The 18,851-nt window shown below is 42.0% G+C and overlaps 1 protein-coding gene across 1 annotated transcript in view; it reads right to left on the bottom strand.

The window, feature by feature from the left end:
- The window catches only part of CPEB1 (cytoplasmic polyadenylation element binding protein 1), a 69,855-nt gene that overhangs the window by 22,569 nt on the left and 28,435 nt on the right, over window positions 1–18,851 (bottom strand). The window contains exon 2 of the mRNA XM_045561605.1: window positions 4,329–4,517. Within this exon, the coding sequence (XP_045417561.1) occupies window positions 4,329–4,482 (154 nt within the window). The 5' untranslated portion in view covers window positions 4,483–4,517. The remainder of the gene's footprint in view (window positions 1–4,328; window positions 4,518–18,851) is intronic.

Raw genomic sequence — 18,851 nt, 5'->3', positions numbered from 1 at the left:
TTACCTGCAGTAAAGATATAACTATATCCCATGTAAGATCAGCCCACATACCCAACCACCTCACAGCTTTCTCACCTAGGAGGTACCTGCTGCTACACTGCTCCCCAGGTTCCCTATCGTCTCTGCACTGAAAGTGGTCCCCAAATACACTACTTGACTCCATGATAGAAATCAGGCTCCAGTGTACGGTGAGAACTTTCTGTAAGTGCATCTCACCCCAGAAGCAATGGGGGCTCAGAGAAACTGATCTTTGAAGAATCTGTCCATCCAGCAGATCAATATGAGTAGGAGGCAAAAGAATAGGAGAGACCCTGTCTGAACTGTGCAGTTAAAACACACTCAGATTAACACTGTGGCTCATGATCATTCAACACCAACAGGACTCATCATTCATTCAACAAATATTTATGAAATGGCCATTAGGCAGGCACCGTGTTACTGCTGGGTATATAACAGTGGAGAACTGCGAGTTGAATCCTATTTATAAGAGATCGTGGTTGGGCCCAGGAAGTCCATATTCCACACAAGACAGATCCAATCCTATTCTGAACGCTGCTTCAGAAAGGCTGTAAGTACAGAAGCGGCAAAGGCAAAACGCTGAAGACATCACCCCACCCCCACACCCCGCCATCCCAAGCTGATCTACCCTACAGACCAAGGGGAGTCCACAAGTGACACAGCACAAGGAACATTTCACTCATTGGGTAGCAGTTAGGGCAGAAACCAGAGTGTGCACAGGTTAATTCCCAAGGGTCTTCTAAAGTGGGGTGGGAGAAAATAGGACTGTCCTCTGGCATCTTTAGACTAAACATACGGTCTGTCCCCAAGGCATCACTAGGAGTCTTTGTTTCCAGGTCCCCCAAAGCAGATTCGCAGAGTCACTTCATTCTCCTGCTGAATAATACTGCACACACAAGAGTCACAAGGGAGAAGGCAGGAAGACAAATCCAGCGGGGGGTGCAGCTGATGAGCTGAGATTCAGGGACCAAAAGGGACTCGGAACTGTCTGTCATGTGCCCTCGCCTGCAGAGAGCTCCTCAAGGGAGCATATCACCTCTGGCTGAGTGGCCCCTGGAATTATATAAGGAGATACTTTGAGATAACTCTTCCTGCTCAACATGTTCTGCCAATAGGAACACGAGTATAACAGGAAGCATAAGAGTTTTTGGAACTAGAAAGACCTGGGTTGGAATTCTGGGTCTGCCAGTAGTCGTATCACTTTTGGCACTTTGTGACCTCCTTGAGCCTGTTTCCTCATCTGTGCAAACATTAAAATCATGTGATGTACTTAGCATAAAAAGTAGTCGATAAATGATGGCTATTAGTCACTCCATCCCCCATCCCAGGAACTCGAGGACAGCTTCCACAGCCCTGCTGTTCTATTACAGGTCTCAAGATACTGCAAGCTGGACAGGGTAGCCCTGGACACGTGCCACTGGGGCACACTTCTAACATTGATCTTGCCCTTAAAGGCTTCCTCCCCAGCAAGGCGTGGGGCCTCAGGATATGCACAGTTTACAAAGGAAGGACCCCACAGAGTGCCACATCCAAATCCATGCTGGCCTTGGGGGCACAACTCTCCAAGACTCCACCCCAGGATCTTCACAGCAAAAGCACTCTGGCCCCTGAAGAATGGTATCCATATACCTGGCTCTTGCTGAGAATCCAATGGAAGGTTGTCCCAGTGCACAAAATCCTTACGGGAGAAAATGGAAGTCCCTATCACAGCAGCTATCACGCAGCATTTGGTATGCTTTCCCATTTGTTTTCCCTTGATAGTCATGGACTAAAAGGCAACAATTTTATGCTATTCACTGATGTACCTGCACAGTGCCACACATAGCCAATGCTCAATGTCTGCAGAACAAATTTAGACAAGAGCCCTACTATCTCTAACCTTGCCCCCGACATTGCTGAACCTGAACACTTAGGAGTGGTAGAAGATTGGCAGATATGATGCCACAGCTGCCTTGGGCAGTATTTCACCAAGCAGAGCCGAAGGAGTAAGCTTGTATCCTGGGCTCCACACAGGCAACAGGGCACCAGGCTGTCTGCAAGGACAACTCCCAGGCTGTCCGAAGCTGTTGAAATATCTCCTCCCTCACTGAAGAAACAGCTAGTTGGTTTTCAGATGGCAAGGCAGTGTAGGCACTGGAATGTGGGCTGTATGTTCCTGCATTGCTGGCGAGGGTGTGCGATCTGGCACTGCAGCTGGCTGGTGGGAGGGCTGCATCCTACTCCGGGAGGCAGTAGTGGGCTTTCTAAGACAACCTAGAGCCCCGGAAAGAAGAGCACTGGCTGTCACCACAGCCCCAAAACCAAAGATACATGGCGATTAGGGATGGGTGTATCTTCAACCCTCAGAAAGGAAGACATACCCACTCTAACCCCGCCCACAGCCAGGTCATACCACTGGGGCAATTCTCTGGTCCTTAACAGTTCTGAGGCTCGGACTGCAGTCCCTCCCTGATCCACAAAATCATGTAATATTTATCACTAAAGTGCTTGAGATGGGAAGCGGAGAAGAAAAACTATCCCCATTTCAGAAACAAACAGCTACAAGCACAGACCTTTCAGGTGGTGGGGAAGCTGGGGAAATTATGACTGGATCCAAGCTATTTCTACGGCTTAATTTCACAGTAACTTTTAGGCCAAGCTTTTCAAGCCCCAAGCTGGGCACAGCTGCATTTCTGTGGGCCCAGTGCTATAATATAAATCCAGAAGGATCCTCGTAGCTAAGGGAAACCAGAGCCAAAGAAGTCCACATCCCAACCTGATGCCAGTGAAAGACAGTCAGACACTGGTCACCCCTAGACAAGTGCCCATCTCCTGCATGAACCTTTGTCTTTACTCAGACACAGTGGAAGTGAGACAAGGGTAAGGCTGGCTTCACAGGCCAGCCAGGTTTGCTTCAAAGTTCACACAAAAGAAAGTGCCGTGGCCTCTAGGCCAAGGTATTCAGGCACAGGATACCAAACATTGACACCATACTTCCTTGCCCAGGGAAACAGGGCACTTACCAACCTTTCTGGAAAATCCTGAGTAAGCTAAGGCCGTAACTTCAAGAGATCCCATCTTAACCCAGAGGTAGTTACTTAAGGTAAAGCTCTTCCCCCACCCACATATAAAAAATTCAGTCCCCTCCCCCAAATGGGAATTTACCCAAACAACTGGGCATTAAAATGCCTAACAGACACAACAGTCCCGGCTCTGCAAAGCATTCTAAAAAAAGACCTGCGCCAAACAGGGTGGAGGCCAGAGAAATCAACAAGACAGTACCTTGCTGCCATGACGGCTGGATTCTGGACAGGGAGGCAGGGGAAGGACAGCAGGCTCAGTGTTTCCCACAGTCAGCACCAACAGCAAATGGCTGCGTCCCCCACCGCCCCTTACTACATTTCCATCGTCCCACAGTTCTGCTGCCAATACTTCACGGTATAATTTACATAAATCAAATATGTAGATAAGTATACCTGTAGTATTTAGTTCACATTTCTTCCTGAATACTCTAAGACTTGCATCTGGCCAACCCTCCTCCCTTGTACCACAAGAGGGAAATAAACGGGTAATGGAAGGTCCGAGCAGAAGCAGTTCAAGGGGGGTTGCCAAAAAGTCCCTTCAATTTGTTCCCATCAAATACTAGCAAGAAGACAAGGGATCCTAAATGGGAGTGGCTCTTCTTTCATCCACCTGGTCATCCTCAATACACATACACACACACAAAAAAAAAAAACCTCTGTAGCTGGAAGTTACCCCACCCCACTTACCCAGCCTACCCCTTTCCAGGATCAATGCTCTTAACCTTATGCTAAGACAATTCCAGTATCCTAGCATTACCCAGCCGCACCTGAGGTTAAAATTCCCTTGCTATGATTCAGAGACCACCCATCCTTCATATAAAGCTCCTCAGTTTTTAAAGCCACTGAGAAACAGAATCTGGTCCTCCAGTAATGAACCCCTTAAGTCCCCTCCCCCACCTAAAGTGTTTTGCTTCATCATCTCTAAGACAGGCCTGGGCACCAGGGGGTTAGCTGGATCTGTTCTGCATAAGGCTGTCACCTTGGGAACCCTTCTCAGGGCCATCCCAGGTGTAGACTAACAACTCCAGGGAATTTATCAGGGTAAGTGGAAAAGCCATGCCTGCCTTTACGAGCAGCCATCTGTCCTGCCACACTCACAGCTAGCATTTCCATTTCTTGCAAAACAGCTCCATGTTGTGTGTGTATGGGGGGATGCCAAGGGGAACAGAACAACTGTTGCTGTGGATATCTTCGGTTCACCACCCCATACATTCCCCTCCCCCAGCCAACTCATTCTCTGGCACTCACCCGAGTGTGTGCTGCTCTGGGCTGAGGAGTCTGAGTCCTGGGTGCTCCAGGGCCGGTCCCAGCCGGTCAGACTGAGGGACTGCAGGCCAAGGCACAAGTCATTTGCATCTGGGAGGCCACGGGAAGATTCGTGCGCAGAGGTGGGGAAAAGCATCCTCCTTGAAACTGTTTCTTCAGAATCCTGGAAGTCTGCTTTGGACAGGAAAACAGCAGAAACCCCGGAGTTAAGGGCTGTTTTCCCTAATCTTATCAATGGTAAATATTGTTGAGAATAGTTTCTCCAGGCTCAGGGGCCAGACGTCCAAGCTGGCTGGATGCTACAGCCGCTGCCTCTGCACTTTTGAAGGCGTTAGAGCAAGAGCAGTTGCCATACAGCCCCCTCCCCACACACACACCCCTATCCCGTCTGCATTACAGACTGGGCCAGCATGTGATCAGGCTGCTGATGCTTCCCGCTGCCAGTGACATCAGCCGGCTGAGCCGTGCAATAGAGAGCAGCACCATCCCTCACAGAACGGGGGAGGAGCAGGAGGGGACAACAGGGAGGAGACTTGCCTCCCAGGGAAAAGACAGCACAACAGCTACTTGGAATACTCCGGGTGCAGTGCCGGTAAGTCAGGGTTTCAAGGCAGCGCCCTCCTGTCTCCAGCAATGGTGGCCAAGCGGCCCTCAGGCACGAACGAAGTCCTCTCTGCCGACAGCAAAGCCAAAGCAAAGCAGCCGACTGCTGCTTGTGTAGCTCTGCCCTCCTGCCCCTCCCTTTCCCTCCCTCTGCTCTCCACCCCCAAACCCAAAAACACTCTAGTCCTGGACTCTCTCCAGATGCTGGCTCAAGCCCTGGCTTTGCAGCCCAATGCAAAGCTTCAAAATCCTGCTAGCAAAAATCTATGTGCTCCAAGTGGCCCCTGAGCAGCACCCTGACACAGCAGTGTTTACCACTGAGCAACGGGATAACCTTCAGAACAACACTGTACACTTGGACCCTGGGGGACAACACCTGGTGCTCTAGGCTTGTCAGGAGCAGCTTCTTACAGAGAAAAGGGGTCAGCTTAGGCAGAGGGAGGGGGAGTGACACTGGGCTATTCCAGGTACATCTCACAGGACGTGGCCCACAACCCACATACCTGAGTGCGACCTGCCCTGATTGGGATCATACCTGGGGCTCCCTCACCCCAACAGGATGGGCATTAGTCATGAGCACATATATCATCCCAGCTCCCCACCTGCCTCCTGCAACTGCAGGCACGGACTGAGAAGACACTCCCAAAGCAGCGTCTGACGGACCAAGAGACACAGTCTCAAAGTACTATTACACCCTATGAGGGGCACCATTCTCAGGAACTTACATCACCCACCTCTGTCAATATTGTTTCTCTTGCCCTTCCAGGAGTCCTCAGGGTGATACTGGCCAGCTGCGAGGGCCACTGATGCTTTTAATTGCCTGGCCTGTCCAGGACCAAGCACTGTTTCTGTGACCTCTCACAGCTCCAGCAATAAAGTCTAAGAAAGTCCAGCTTCTGGAGCCCCTGTCATTTCTTCTTTGCCAACATCTCCCACCCACATCAGACCTTTTCCAACAGTACCCCTGCCTGGTCACTGGGCTTCTTCCTCATAAAAGAGGGTAGGGTAAGGGGCCCAGACTCAGCAGGCAGGCTACTCACACCTGGACCAGGCTGGTAGCACTCCACCTGCTTGTTCTCCCCTGGTGCAAGGAGAAGCAAGCAGATACTGGAAACATGCGCACCTGGGACTTCCCATGGCAGAGAATGGGTGGGGCAGGAGAGAGAGAGAGAATGCTGTTCCTCACAGGAATAGCTGGCCAGAGCCTCCTGCAGTATACCATGTGTCCAAAGGCACAAGCATAGCCTAGAGGGGAAAATGGTCAGTCTCCTTCCTTTGGAGTATTTTTTGGGGGTGAGGAGCTGTGCTGCCGTGTCATCCATCCACGTTATTCCTGTCTGGCAGTAGATACTCTGCTTACTCCCTTGTCTGTGTTTGTCAGAGCTTGTTCATCACTGCACAGGCTGGGCAAGAGCTCACCCATACTGGCGCTGCTCCCACCCTAGACTACTCCCTCCTGCTTCTCTGTGTTCACCTTTCCCTCAAGCTAAGGATATACTTTACAAATTAACCCATATGCATTGATTACAAAAGCATGATGCTTCCTTTAAAAACATTTAAGTACCTATTCCCCCCAAACCAGTTATCCATATAATTAATCCCTTCTACCCAATCTGACAGCATCTATGTCTACCAAGTAGACACTCTGCCCCTCAACCCCCAAATCAGGGCATCTGGGTAAAGGGCTATCCTCATACCTCAGGAATCTAAGCTACCCGAAGTTTAGTGTGGCAGGCCAGCAATACCAGCATCACCAGAAGCTTGTTATAAATACTGAATCTCAGACCCCATCTGAGAACAACAGAATTGAGATCTGCATTTTAACAAGATTCCCAGTTAGTATGAATGCACATAAAAGTCTGAACTACAACCTTCCTACCCCAAGTTGAAACACCCCAGGCCTGAGCAACAGGTTGGTTAAACCCCTTGGGACCAAATGGCTACAAGCGTCCCGAAGCCTGGGGATTTACATACACATAATAACTTTAACCTCGCCTGAGAACCACCACCATAGACCTCACCTTTATCTTTATCCAGACATTCCCCAATCGACTGTTTCAGAGAAAGGTTTTCACTACCATTGCAGGTTTCCTTCACTAGATTCAAAAATCAGTGGAGGCTGTACCTGTTAAGCCCTTAGTGTGGCAGGTTGGGAAAAAAAGTAGCTTTGGAAGTCTCACAGACCTTGCTCTGCTCACCAGGTCTGCCACTGTGTGATCTCAGTGTTTGGTGAGCATTAAAAAAAGCATTTGAGGCCATGCACAGTGGCTCACGCCTGTTATCCCAGCACTTTCGGAGGCTGAGGTGAGAGGATCACTTGAGGCCAGGAGTTTGAGACCAGTCTAGGCAACATAATGAAACCCCACCTCTATAACAAATTTTAAAAAATTAGTTGTGTATGGTGGCGTATGTCTGTAGTCCCACCTACTTGGGAGGCGGAGGCAAGAGGATCACTTGAGCCCAGGATTTTGAGGTGGCAGTGAGCTATGATCATGCCACTGCACTCCAGCCTCGGCAACAGAGCCAGACCCTGTCTCATAAAATAAAAAAGCATTTGATACAGTGTCTGGCAGTATTTTATCAGTAGGGTGGCCACATAATTTATCATCCAAACCAGAATACTTCTGAGAGAAAAAAGGGGCAAATATTAATAATGATACCAGAACTGCAAGTTTAAACAGAGATGGTCTTAGACAGCTGGTAGGCATGATCACTCTATCTGCAGCCATTTGTGTTCAGAAACATTTTACTCAAAAAGCCTGCTCCTTTCTAATGGCTTCCTGATCCCATCTCTCCAAATCTATCCATTCTGCTCCAACAGCACAGGCTAACATGAGTCAAGGCCTGAGAAGCAAAAGCTGACTTTAATAAGCAAAAGCCCACTTGTCCTTCTCAAACTCACATCTGATGCTGGATAGGCACTTGGCCCTTTTTATTGGAAGACATTCTTTATAACCCTTTGCCAGTAACCAACTAGGCATTCAGAAGATACTAAAAGCTGGTAACCAGCAAAGGTTGAAGTGATAATTCTCATTCTAAGGCAATCTATTTGAACAATGTCTCAAATGCTTTCTCCTGTAAGTTTTTTTTTTTATCAACACCTATATACAGTTTCCAATTTAAGTTTCTTAATTCAGTTCACATTTTAAAATAGCTTTCCTTTCAAAAATCAGTTATCTTCTCTATAGTTAACTTTCCAAATTTCTTGACAACCAAACAACTCAGGGAAATAAGCAAATTAATTCAAAGTTTTGCTATGGTCTAAAATAGAGACTCCTCTCACAAACTCAAAATGCAGATGGGAGAGCCAGGGATTCTGGTTCCAGAGCTCAGAGTGTTATAACCTCAACTCTGATCTTTTCCATCCTCAGCATGATAAAAACCTGTCCTCTGATGAATCCTCAGCCACCAAAGCTTAGCATAAAATTGCTCAGGGTCCTCTGTGAGTATCATTCTTGAGTACCTGGCAAACAGGGTAAGTAACAAGGCAGGAACAGTGCCTTTAGGGCCCCATCTGTGAAACCATTAAGGCAGGTGTTATAAAGGCTCCACTGTATACAAGGCAGACAGCGACTGCAAACAGTCAGTCAAGGCTTGTGGGAGACCTGAGTTGGCGTCACTGAAAAGGGTTTCATAGAGCAGATGCAAAAAAAAAAAAAGAGGTTTAATTTTGAGGAGGTGATAGGAGAGAGGGTAAGCTAGGTATGCTAGGGCTTGGGCCAGAATATCGATTTTATGTTCAGGCACTTGGTGAGGAATCTGTGTAAGCTCTTAAATCGGAAAATAATCTGGTAGATGGCTTAGGATGAACCAGAGATCAGAGAGAAGGAGGACAGAGTCAAGGAGGAGGAGGAGGAGAGCACAGAAACAACTGGAGGAGGAAGGAAGAGGAGTTTCAGAGGTGGGAAATACATTAAATGGCATAGGCAGACCACAACATTGCATCTATGCCAGGCTTGTAACTATGTGAAAATTCCGTATGTTAATGGATAATGTCGATAAAGGAGCACAGAAACTATGAACAGCTAACATGGGGGTAGCAGTATGCTAATAGATTTTCCTCTAGTTATTACACAAACGTAACAATAAATTAGATCTGTCCTCTCCTGTCCTTTTCCACTCTAGACTTTCAACAAACACACTATTAGAAGTCTGTACAGCAACCACACTTGAACTCTTTTATAAAATCTCTACTTCATCTCCAAATTCCAGTCCCTGGGAGTAGCAAAGACAGGACACAGTCAGTTGTTCTCATTAGATTCTTTCAAATGACTAATTTTACAGTCAGCTGAAACTATTTAAATCAATGATTTATGGTTGTTCTTAAAGTTTTAACAAGTCCATCAAGTAGCATTTCTAAGAATGTATTTCTAAGAAGACTTTGGATACTATCTTCTCCCACAAATCAAAAAAACTAAAATGCCAATTTTGACAGCTTAAAGAGAAAAAGTATAGGAAGTCAGACATCTGTCAAGATCATTCCAATTGTTCTGTTTGTACTATGGCCTTTACCCACCCACACCAGAGTGGCTACAAGTTCCTCTAGAGCAGTGCTTCTCCAACTTTAATGTGCATACACATCACCTAGTAATCTTTTTAAAACACTGATTCTGATTCCACAATTTGTATTTCTAACAAACTCCCAAGGTAATGTCAGTGTTAACTTGTCTGCTGACCAAACTTTGAGTAAGAAAAGTTTAAAATGAATTTATTTATTCATTCATTTATTTAATATAGAGACAGGGTCTTGTTATGTTGCCCAGGCTGGTCTCAAACTCCTGACCTCAAGCAATCCTCCAGCCTTGGCCTCCCAAAGTGCTAGGATTACAGGTGTGAGCCACCATACCTGGTCAAAATGAATTTATTTATTGACCTCAGATTCACTCTTCAAGGTAATTCATCCCATCCTTACTCAACACCACTTTCTTCATGGTGTTCACTTTCCTAAACAAACACCTTCAATGGTTCCCTGTTGCCTCTCAGATCAAAGCCTATCTTTTGGCCCTAGACTTACTTTTTAACTTTCCCTCACACTATTCACCAAACATAAAGGGCTAACCTTGAGTTAATCACAACTCCCCAGAAGTTCACACTCTAGAAAAAGTGATTTATTGCTAATCTGTGCACTAATAAGTAAGACAGTAGATCAGAAGACAGAGGATTCATGATGGCTAAAATATCCAAGGGAAGCTTCCTTACAATTTTAGCTATATATTAATTACAAATTAATTATAGATTAAGGCATAAAAGAGCATTAGGTTTATTTTGTACTTATGATTATAAAAATTTTGGATTAATTCTGACTGCTTTAATAATCTTCAAATAAATTCTGTAAATTATTTCAAAGTGATTCCTATAGTAGTTCTTAAAGTAAATACTAACATGTTAAGATTTTAAAACATCACATACCATGTTAACATACTGGAAGATTTAATATTGTTAAAAATTTAATTCCCACCAAATTAATACACAGATGTTCCTCAACTTACAACAGGGTTATGTCCTGAAAAACCTATCATAAACTGAAAATATCACAAGTCAAAATGCATTTAATACACCTAACTTACTGAACATCATAGCTTAGCCTAACCTACCTTTAATGCACTCAGCACATTTACATTAGACTACAGTTGGGCAAAATCATCTAACACAAAGACTATTTTATAATAAAGTGTCCTGAAAGCAAAAAATAGAATGGTCGTATGGGTACTCAAAGTATAGCTTCTATTGAATGCATATCACTTCACACCATCATAAAGTCAGAAAACCAGAAGCTGAACCATCCTAAATCAGAGATGTCTGTACATAGTGTAATACCAATAATAATACAGGCCTTCAAGCAATTCAATGGGGAAACATTTTTCTTTCTTTTTTTTTTTTTTGAGAAAGGGTATCACTCTGTCACCTAGGCTGATACAGTGGCACAATCTAAGATCACCGTAAACTTCAACTCCTGGGCTCAAAAGATCCTCCTGCCTCAGTCTCCTCTGAGTAGCTGGGATTACAGGTGTGTGCCACTATGCCTCGCTAATTTTTTTTGGTAGAGATAGGGTCTCACCTCCACCTCCTGAAGTGGATTATAGGCAAAAGCTACGGAGCCCAGCCAAAAGACTTTTTAAAAAATGGTGCTAAAACAACCAAATATCCACATAGGGGGGGTGAGGATGAGAAATGAACTGTGACCCTTCCCTCACACCATATACAAACATTCATTTAATAGGTATCAGAGAAACCTGAAAGTAAAAGCTAAATATATCCATAAAGCTTTTCTAAAAAAATAAACTTTGTAACTTGGTGGGGGAGGGGAGGTGCAGAGAAGCAAAGGATTCTTATGTAAGACATAGAAAGCAATGATTATTGAAGAAAATTTTGATGAAGTGAACATACCAAAAGCAAAAATTCTGCTTATCAAGACACCTATTTAAGAAAATTCGGCAAGCCACAAAATATAAGAAAATATCCACAAATATATCTGACAAATGGCTAGTATCATTCTAGAGTATAAAAGAAGTCTTAACTCAAAAGTTAAAAAAAAAAAACTGTTTTTACCACATCTAATAAGCACTTCACAAGGATACATAGATGGTCAATAACTTGAAAAAGTGCTCAGCATCATTAGTCAAAGAAATGCAAGTTAAAACCATGAGATAATACTACACACTTACCAGAAGGCTAAAATTACAGACTTCTCCGCAATTTGCCAACATTTGGTGTTGTCAACCAGAACTTCTATATGTTATTCTCTGATGGTACAACCACTTTAGGAAAAGGTCTGCAGTTTTTGATATAATTAAACACAAGCTATCCTACAACCCAGCAATTCTAGGAAGTCAACCAAGAGGAATAAAAGCATTGTCTACATAAAGACCTGTGCAAGAACCTTAATAACAGCTTTACTTATAATCACCAGAACCTGGGTACAGTCCATGTGAGCATCAACAGGAGAACAAACTGTGGTATATGCATATACTACAGTATTGCTCAGCAATGAAAACTGTGGTATATGCATATACTAGAGCATTACTCAGCAATGAAAGGAAATAAGCTACTAATACACACAACAGGGAATGAATCTCAAAATAATTACAGTGAGTGAAGTCTATGTAAGAGTTCATGTTTATATAATTTCATTTAATTTGAATTTCTAAAACAGACAGAATATATGGTGAAAAAAAATCAGGTGGTTGCCTCTGGAGAGTAGCAGTAGGAGTGAACTAGGAAGGGGAAAGAGGGAACTCTCTGTGACAGCCTTAGTTTGTATTGAGGGGAGCTGGGTGTGCACATTTGCCAGCATGCATCTAATGATACATTTGGAATTTGTACACTTCACTGCATGTTAGTTTTACCTCAAAACAAGTTGTCAACAAATACAACCCTAACCCTAGTGTTGAATACTAGTTGATGATACACATGTTGAAGTATTTTGAGGTGAATCGTACCCACGTCTACAACTTACTTTGAAATGAATCATCAAAATAAGAACTACTGATAAATGGTTAGAGGGCTACTAAATAAATGAATATGTAATACAGCAAATATGACAAAATATTCATTGTAGAATCTAGGTGGTAGGTTCAAAATGGGTGTTCATTTTATAATTCTTTCAGCTTTTCTGTATGCTTGGAAATGTTCACAATAAAATGTTCAGGAAAAATTGAAGAGAGACCTTTTCTGACAAAAAGCAAGTCTGACTTAACTAACTGGTTTAAGAAGTAACTCCATTAAATGAGGTTTTATGGTGAACACTTCCATAAATAAGGTTAAATCTACTGGCCCAAAGTTTTGACAAAACAAAGTGATGAGGAAAAACCATTTTAAAATACTGTATTGGCAAATGTGTATTTTTAAACAATATTTTAATTTTTCCTCAATCCTTTAAATAAACTGAGTTAAACAAGGTGTCTCTAAGTGAAAGAGAAACATAGTAGTCATCTGAAATCTTGATAAGGCATTCTTAGTACACTTCCAAGAAACTGAGTAATTCAATGTCTGATATGACTAGATAACAAATCTCTTCACAAATTAGATGGTTTCCAGTTCCTTCTTTTTAACAAATATGAAGGAGGAGTGAATGGAACTGTCAGCAAGTAGATGACTAAAAGTAACAGATGACTGAATTTTGCATAGAACTCAAAGAGTTCAAAGAATTGAGTGAACTGCTTCATTCTCCATTTACTTATTTTATGTATACAAGTTTACTAAGAGCACAAGATCTACAAAAATAAAAAACAGAAATAGATTTGGTGTTCAAAGTCCCAAGTCATTCCAGCATTTCAGCACTAAGTCACCCAAAATTACATGAGGTTTTAAAAAGCCTCGACCGGGCGCAGTGGCTCATGCCTGTAATCCTAGCCCTCTGGGAGGCCGAGGTGGGTGGATCGCTCGAGGTCAGGAGTTCGAGACCAGCCTGAGCGAGATCCCGTCTCTACCAAAAATAGAAATAAATTATCTGGCCAACTAAAAATATATATAGAAAAAATTAGCCGGGCATGGTGGCGCATGCCTGTAGTCCCAGCTACTCGGGAGGCTGAGGCAGTAGGATCGCTTAAGCCCAGGAGTTTGAGGTTGCTGTGAACTAGGCTGACACCACGGCACTCACTCTAGCCCGGGCAACACAGCAAGACTCTGTCTCAAAAAAAATAAATAAATAAATAAAAAATAAAAAGCCTCATTTATCTCATCAAGAAGCATTTCTAATAAATAATTAATAAAATTTTATCAACAGTTATAACATTTAGATTGTCTTAATTGTCCTACTAATCATCATAGCAATCCAGTAAACTTACAGCCTTTGAGTCATAAGAAATAATTTAAAATTTCAATTTAGGTACTTTTTTGTTTTACAGAAGTATGACATGTGATCAATAAAGACTCTTAAGCATAAAATATTACGTTAAGATAAAACTGTAGGAGATGTGAACTAGAAATATGAGTAAAGGAGGAAAGGAATAGTGAAAGATTTCCCACTGAAAAAATTGGTTTATGCATTTTTAAATAGATGATAAGTATTAAATCTCTGCACTTATTGCAAAAATGCAGTAAGTACATTTTCACTTATGATGAAAATTTAGATATCAAGTGTTCAAGGTGTACAGTGTATTAAAATTTTATTGTAGTAAAATATACATAAAAGTTACTGCTTTAACCATTTTTACACGTACAATACAGAGACATTAAGTACATTCATGTTTTTTGTGGAACCATCTATCACTATTCATCTCCACAACTTTTTCATCCTAAACTAAAAGTCCACACCATTAAACACTAACTCCCCACTACTCTCTCCTCCCAGTCCCTGGTAACCATTATTTTCCTCTGTCTTTATGAATTTGACTCTTCTAGGGACCTCATGTAAGTAGAATCATAAAACGTTTGTCCTTTGTGTCTGTTATATTTTACTCAGCACAATGTCTTCAAGGTTCATCCATGTTGTAGCCGGTATCAAAATTTCCTTCCTTTTTTTCAAGGTTTTTCTTTTTTTATTTTTTAGAGACAGGGTCTTGCTATGTTGCCCAGCCTGGTCTCGAACTCACGGACTCGGCATCCTCCCACCTCAGCCTCCTGAGTAGCTGTACTACAGGCATGTGCCACCACACCACGTTTCCTTTTTAAGGCTAACATTCCATTTTATACATTTTGTTTGCCCATTCATCTGTTGATGGACACTCAGGTTGTTTCCACCTTTTGACTATTATAAATAGTGCTGCTGTGAACACTGGACTTGAACGTGTTCAAGTCCCTGCTTTCAATTCTTTTGGGTATATACCTAGAAACAGAATTGCTGGATCATATGGTAATTGTTTATTTTTTTAGGAAGCACCACAATGTCTTCCACTGCAGCTGTACCATTTTACATTCCCACCAGCAATGTACAAGTGTTCCCATTTCTCCAGATTCTTGCAAACACCTGATACATGTATTTTTAATAGTGGCCATCCTAATGGGCATAAATTGGTATTTCATTGTAGGGTACATTGTTTTTTAAAAATAGGTTGTAAACAAATATTTGAAGATTGTTGTTGCCTAGTTAATGAGTCCCCAAGATAATGTTTTTAAAAATCTCTCACACACCAGGTTTTTTCTCCTTATGCCACCTGAGTGGTCCTAAAGGCAAATGCCATCTTGCAGAATTCTACCTCCCTGGTCGCAGTGAGCATCTGACTCAAGCTGGGCAAGAATAGCCCATCCCCTTCATTAGAGACCAGTTCAGCATGGGCATGACTTAAGCCAAGCTAGCTGGAATCCTTCCTTGAGATTTCTCTAACTGTATATAGCGGAGGAAGAACAATTTCCTGATTGATCATGATGCCAGAGGATGTGAGCATATTCCATTCCTCAGACAGCAGGCAAGTCTGCAAAAGGAGATAATGAAACCTACACTGGGAAACAGACAGAGGAAAGACAGAGTCTTGACAAGATTGCAAGCCTTGGATTCAGCGTCCCTAGTTGTTCAGTGATTCCTTCCTATTTTGTGAGCTACATATCAGAGCCTTACAACACATCTCACATTTTGCTAATAAGTTCTAATTAGGTATTTGATCATTTGCAAACAAGAATGCTCTGTGTAGTTCAAGCCCTTTAGCAAGGATTGACCAAACAATTACTATATGCAGGATAAGAATTTCTGGGACAAAAGCCCTTAATGCCCTGGTAACAGATGAGAAAGTCAGCCACAAAGAAAACAGGAAAGGAGCTAAAAGACCGCCTGGTCAAATACCCTGTTTTTACTAGAGAGCAAACAAGGCCCAGAGATGGCCAAAGTGACAAAGCTACTGAAATCCAGATCTGTTAGTCCCAAATCCAGGGACCAATCTGATCTCCCCTACCTCTCTCCTACTGTGCAGACACTTTCTAGGCCCAAGTCTGCAATCACACATATCCCTCCTCAGACCTTTTTATTTATGTTTTTTTTTGTTTGTTTGTTTTTTTGAGACAGGGTCTTGCTCTGTTGCCCTGGCTGGAGTGCAGTGGTGTCATCACAGCTCACTGCAACCTCAAACTCCTGGGCTCAAGCGATTCTCCTGCCTCAGCCTCCCGAGAGGCTGGGACACCACACCTGGCTAATATTTCTATTTTTTGTAGAGATGGGATCTTGCTCTTGCTCAGGCTGGTCTCAAACTCCTGAGCTCAAGCAATCCTCCCACCTCAGCATCCCAAAGTGCTAGGATTTCAGGTATGAGCCACCACTCCTGGCCTCCAATGGATCCCTTTTCTCCTCTTAGGTCCTCAAGGAATTGTGTACTAAAATCCATCCCATCCTACCAGGAGTTAAATTCTTAACCCTAGGCTCCTTCCCCCATCCCTTACTCTCTCCACAATTTCCTAATTTATTCAGCAAAAAGTCATTTTCGTATTCTGGGGTTTCCAAGATTGCATTTCCATGTGTATATACTATTTTCGAAGGTGATAATTTCTCTTCTTCCCATGAAGAGCAAAAAGCAAGACTGCTTATGGTATGGGGGGTTCTGAAGCAGACTATCTTGAAGATTCTGGTTCAGAGTCCTGGAACACAACATGCTGTCTAGGCAGTGTCCCCACGTTGTATTAGGAAACTAGTATAACCAAAACACAATGAAATGATACTTAACCAGACGCTACAGTGTTCAAATTTTGGGCCTGCAGAAGTTTCTTGAACATTACACCAAATTGGAGACCCCTATTGGTGACCCTTACAGTGCCAACCACAGTGAACCTGGAGAATATAAAAACCAGTGGTTTAAAGGGCAGGGTACTTTCATATCCTACAGAGAGTAAATTGGTACATTTCTAGAGGGCATCTGACATGCATTAAAAGCTTCAAAGATTTATTCTTTGATGAAGAAGTTGTACTTTTAAGGATTTATCCTATGTCCAAATAATCACAGATGTAGGCAAAAGTTTTAACTTCAGGTATTTCTCACTGGGGTATAAAACAGAAATCTATTTAAACAAACTGTCTCCAAAACACAGAATTGAAAGCCAAAGGTTCTTAACCTTTTCTGTACCATGAACCATTCAGCACTCAACACTCTGCTAAAACCTACAGACACTGTCTAAGAATAAAGTTTTAAAATACTTAAAATAGTGATAATAATTTTGAAGTAGTAAATAGCATGTCCAGATATGTCCAACGATTGTAAAGGAATCAAATATGAATTGTCTGATCATCCTATTGATGACAAAGTATTAGGTCCTGTTGTGATCTGTTGCCTAAATTCACAACTCAAAGCAATGCTACATATTTCAGTTAAACATCAGTACATCAGTGAAAATAAAGTTTTTATCTTTCTAAATTATTGGACCCCTGAATTATATCCATGCACCCACGTTAAGAATCCCATAATGCATCTATCTGCACAGTAAAATGCTATGCAACCTTGAAAAATATATAGAAAATTAATGACACAGAAAGATAACAGGAAGAGAAAGAGGCAAATTAATAACAGTGTTCAGAAAGATTTCATTTAAATTATTTACATGTTAGAAAAATACTGGGGAAAGACATCAAAATATTATCAATAGTTATCTCTGGGTAGTAGAGTTATGTATTTTTTTTTCTAATTTATCTGTTTTCTTCAAAACATTTTTTTACAATGAACATATTATTGTAACAAGAAAAAAATACAAGTTAATAAACAGGGTAAGGTGACTCAGATTTAACATCCTCTAAATAAATTTGAATTTCTTTTAATTTTTACAAAGAAAAGACCATATTAAAAAGAAGGTTTCAATTTGACATTAGAAGTTCAACAACAAAATGAAATCTGGATTATAATCCTAAATACAATAAACCACAGAACACTATAATAGGGACTTTGGAGTCCACTCAATGCAAGCCCCTCATTTCACAGCAGAAACACCATCCCGTTAAGTACTAATTCCAGAAGCCTTAAGTTCTGATCTCTGCATAGTCTCCTCTCACCCAGTAATTGTACTCATTTCTTCTTCAGATGTAAAATATCTACAATTGGAAACTGGAACACAAACACCAAAGTGGAAGTAACTGATACTGTGATCAAGACAAAACCAACTCTTCAGTGGCAAAGCCCTGACATTCCAGCAGATGGGGATGGTACCACGCGGACCAAGGCTTTCAGAAATGAAACATTACAATCCCTACCTTTCAAGTGAGAAAAAGAGTAGAAAATTTGTTTTTGAGGTCCAAGAGTAGCTAGGCAATTTATAGCCATGACCATAATTCTCAAAACAACCCACGGAAAATGAAGATGTTACATCCATCTTACAACTATTGTAGCCGTGGTACAAAGGAGGTAAAGCAATTTGACCAAGGTCACACAGCTACCACTCAGATCCCATTCCAAAACCATGCCCTTCCCCACCCCATGCCCTTTTTACTACTTTATATTATAAAATTTCATTTTGTTAAAAAAGTAAATCAAGATTATACAAAGTAAAAAGTAAAGTAAGATTACTTTCACACTCCTGCAACACTCCTTGTCCTCAATCCTACTCTCTGAATGAGCAGTTTATCATTTTCTATGCATTTGTGAACAACTTTACCAACACTGGTCTTTAGCTTCTGCCAATATGATAGGCTAAAAATAAAAAGTAGTTAATAAGTAAGAATCTTGTGTGTCAGGCACTAGCTAGGCAACAGGGATATATTAATAGTGAGTAAGGAAAAAACAGCTACAACTCTTGCCTTTATGGATTTATAAGTCTAGTGTGAGAGACAAAGCAAATAATCGTGTGAGTGATAAACTATTCATTGTAAGTGAAGTGCTAGGGACGAAAGAGATGTGATGATATAAAAGAAAATAAAGAGGTTCCTGACCTAATGGGAGAGTGATAGTTAAAATTTCCCTGGATAAGCAGGCTTTACAAATGCTTGTTAATCTAATTTGCAAAGTTAATGTAATTTCATTAGTTGATTGAAGCATTTTTTTCAAATGGAATAAAAAC

This window comes from Lemur catta, chromosome 9 (genome assembly GCF_020740605.2).
Source record: "Lemur catta isolate mLemCat1 chromosome 9, mLemCat1.pri, whole genome shotgun sequence".
Lineage (NCBI taxonomy): Eukaryota > Metazoa > Chordata > Mammalia > Primates > Lemuridae > Lemur > Lemur catta.
The sequence above is the reverse complement of the archived record's forward strand: the minus strand, read 5'-3'. Positions and strand labels throughout refer to the sequence as shown.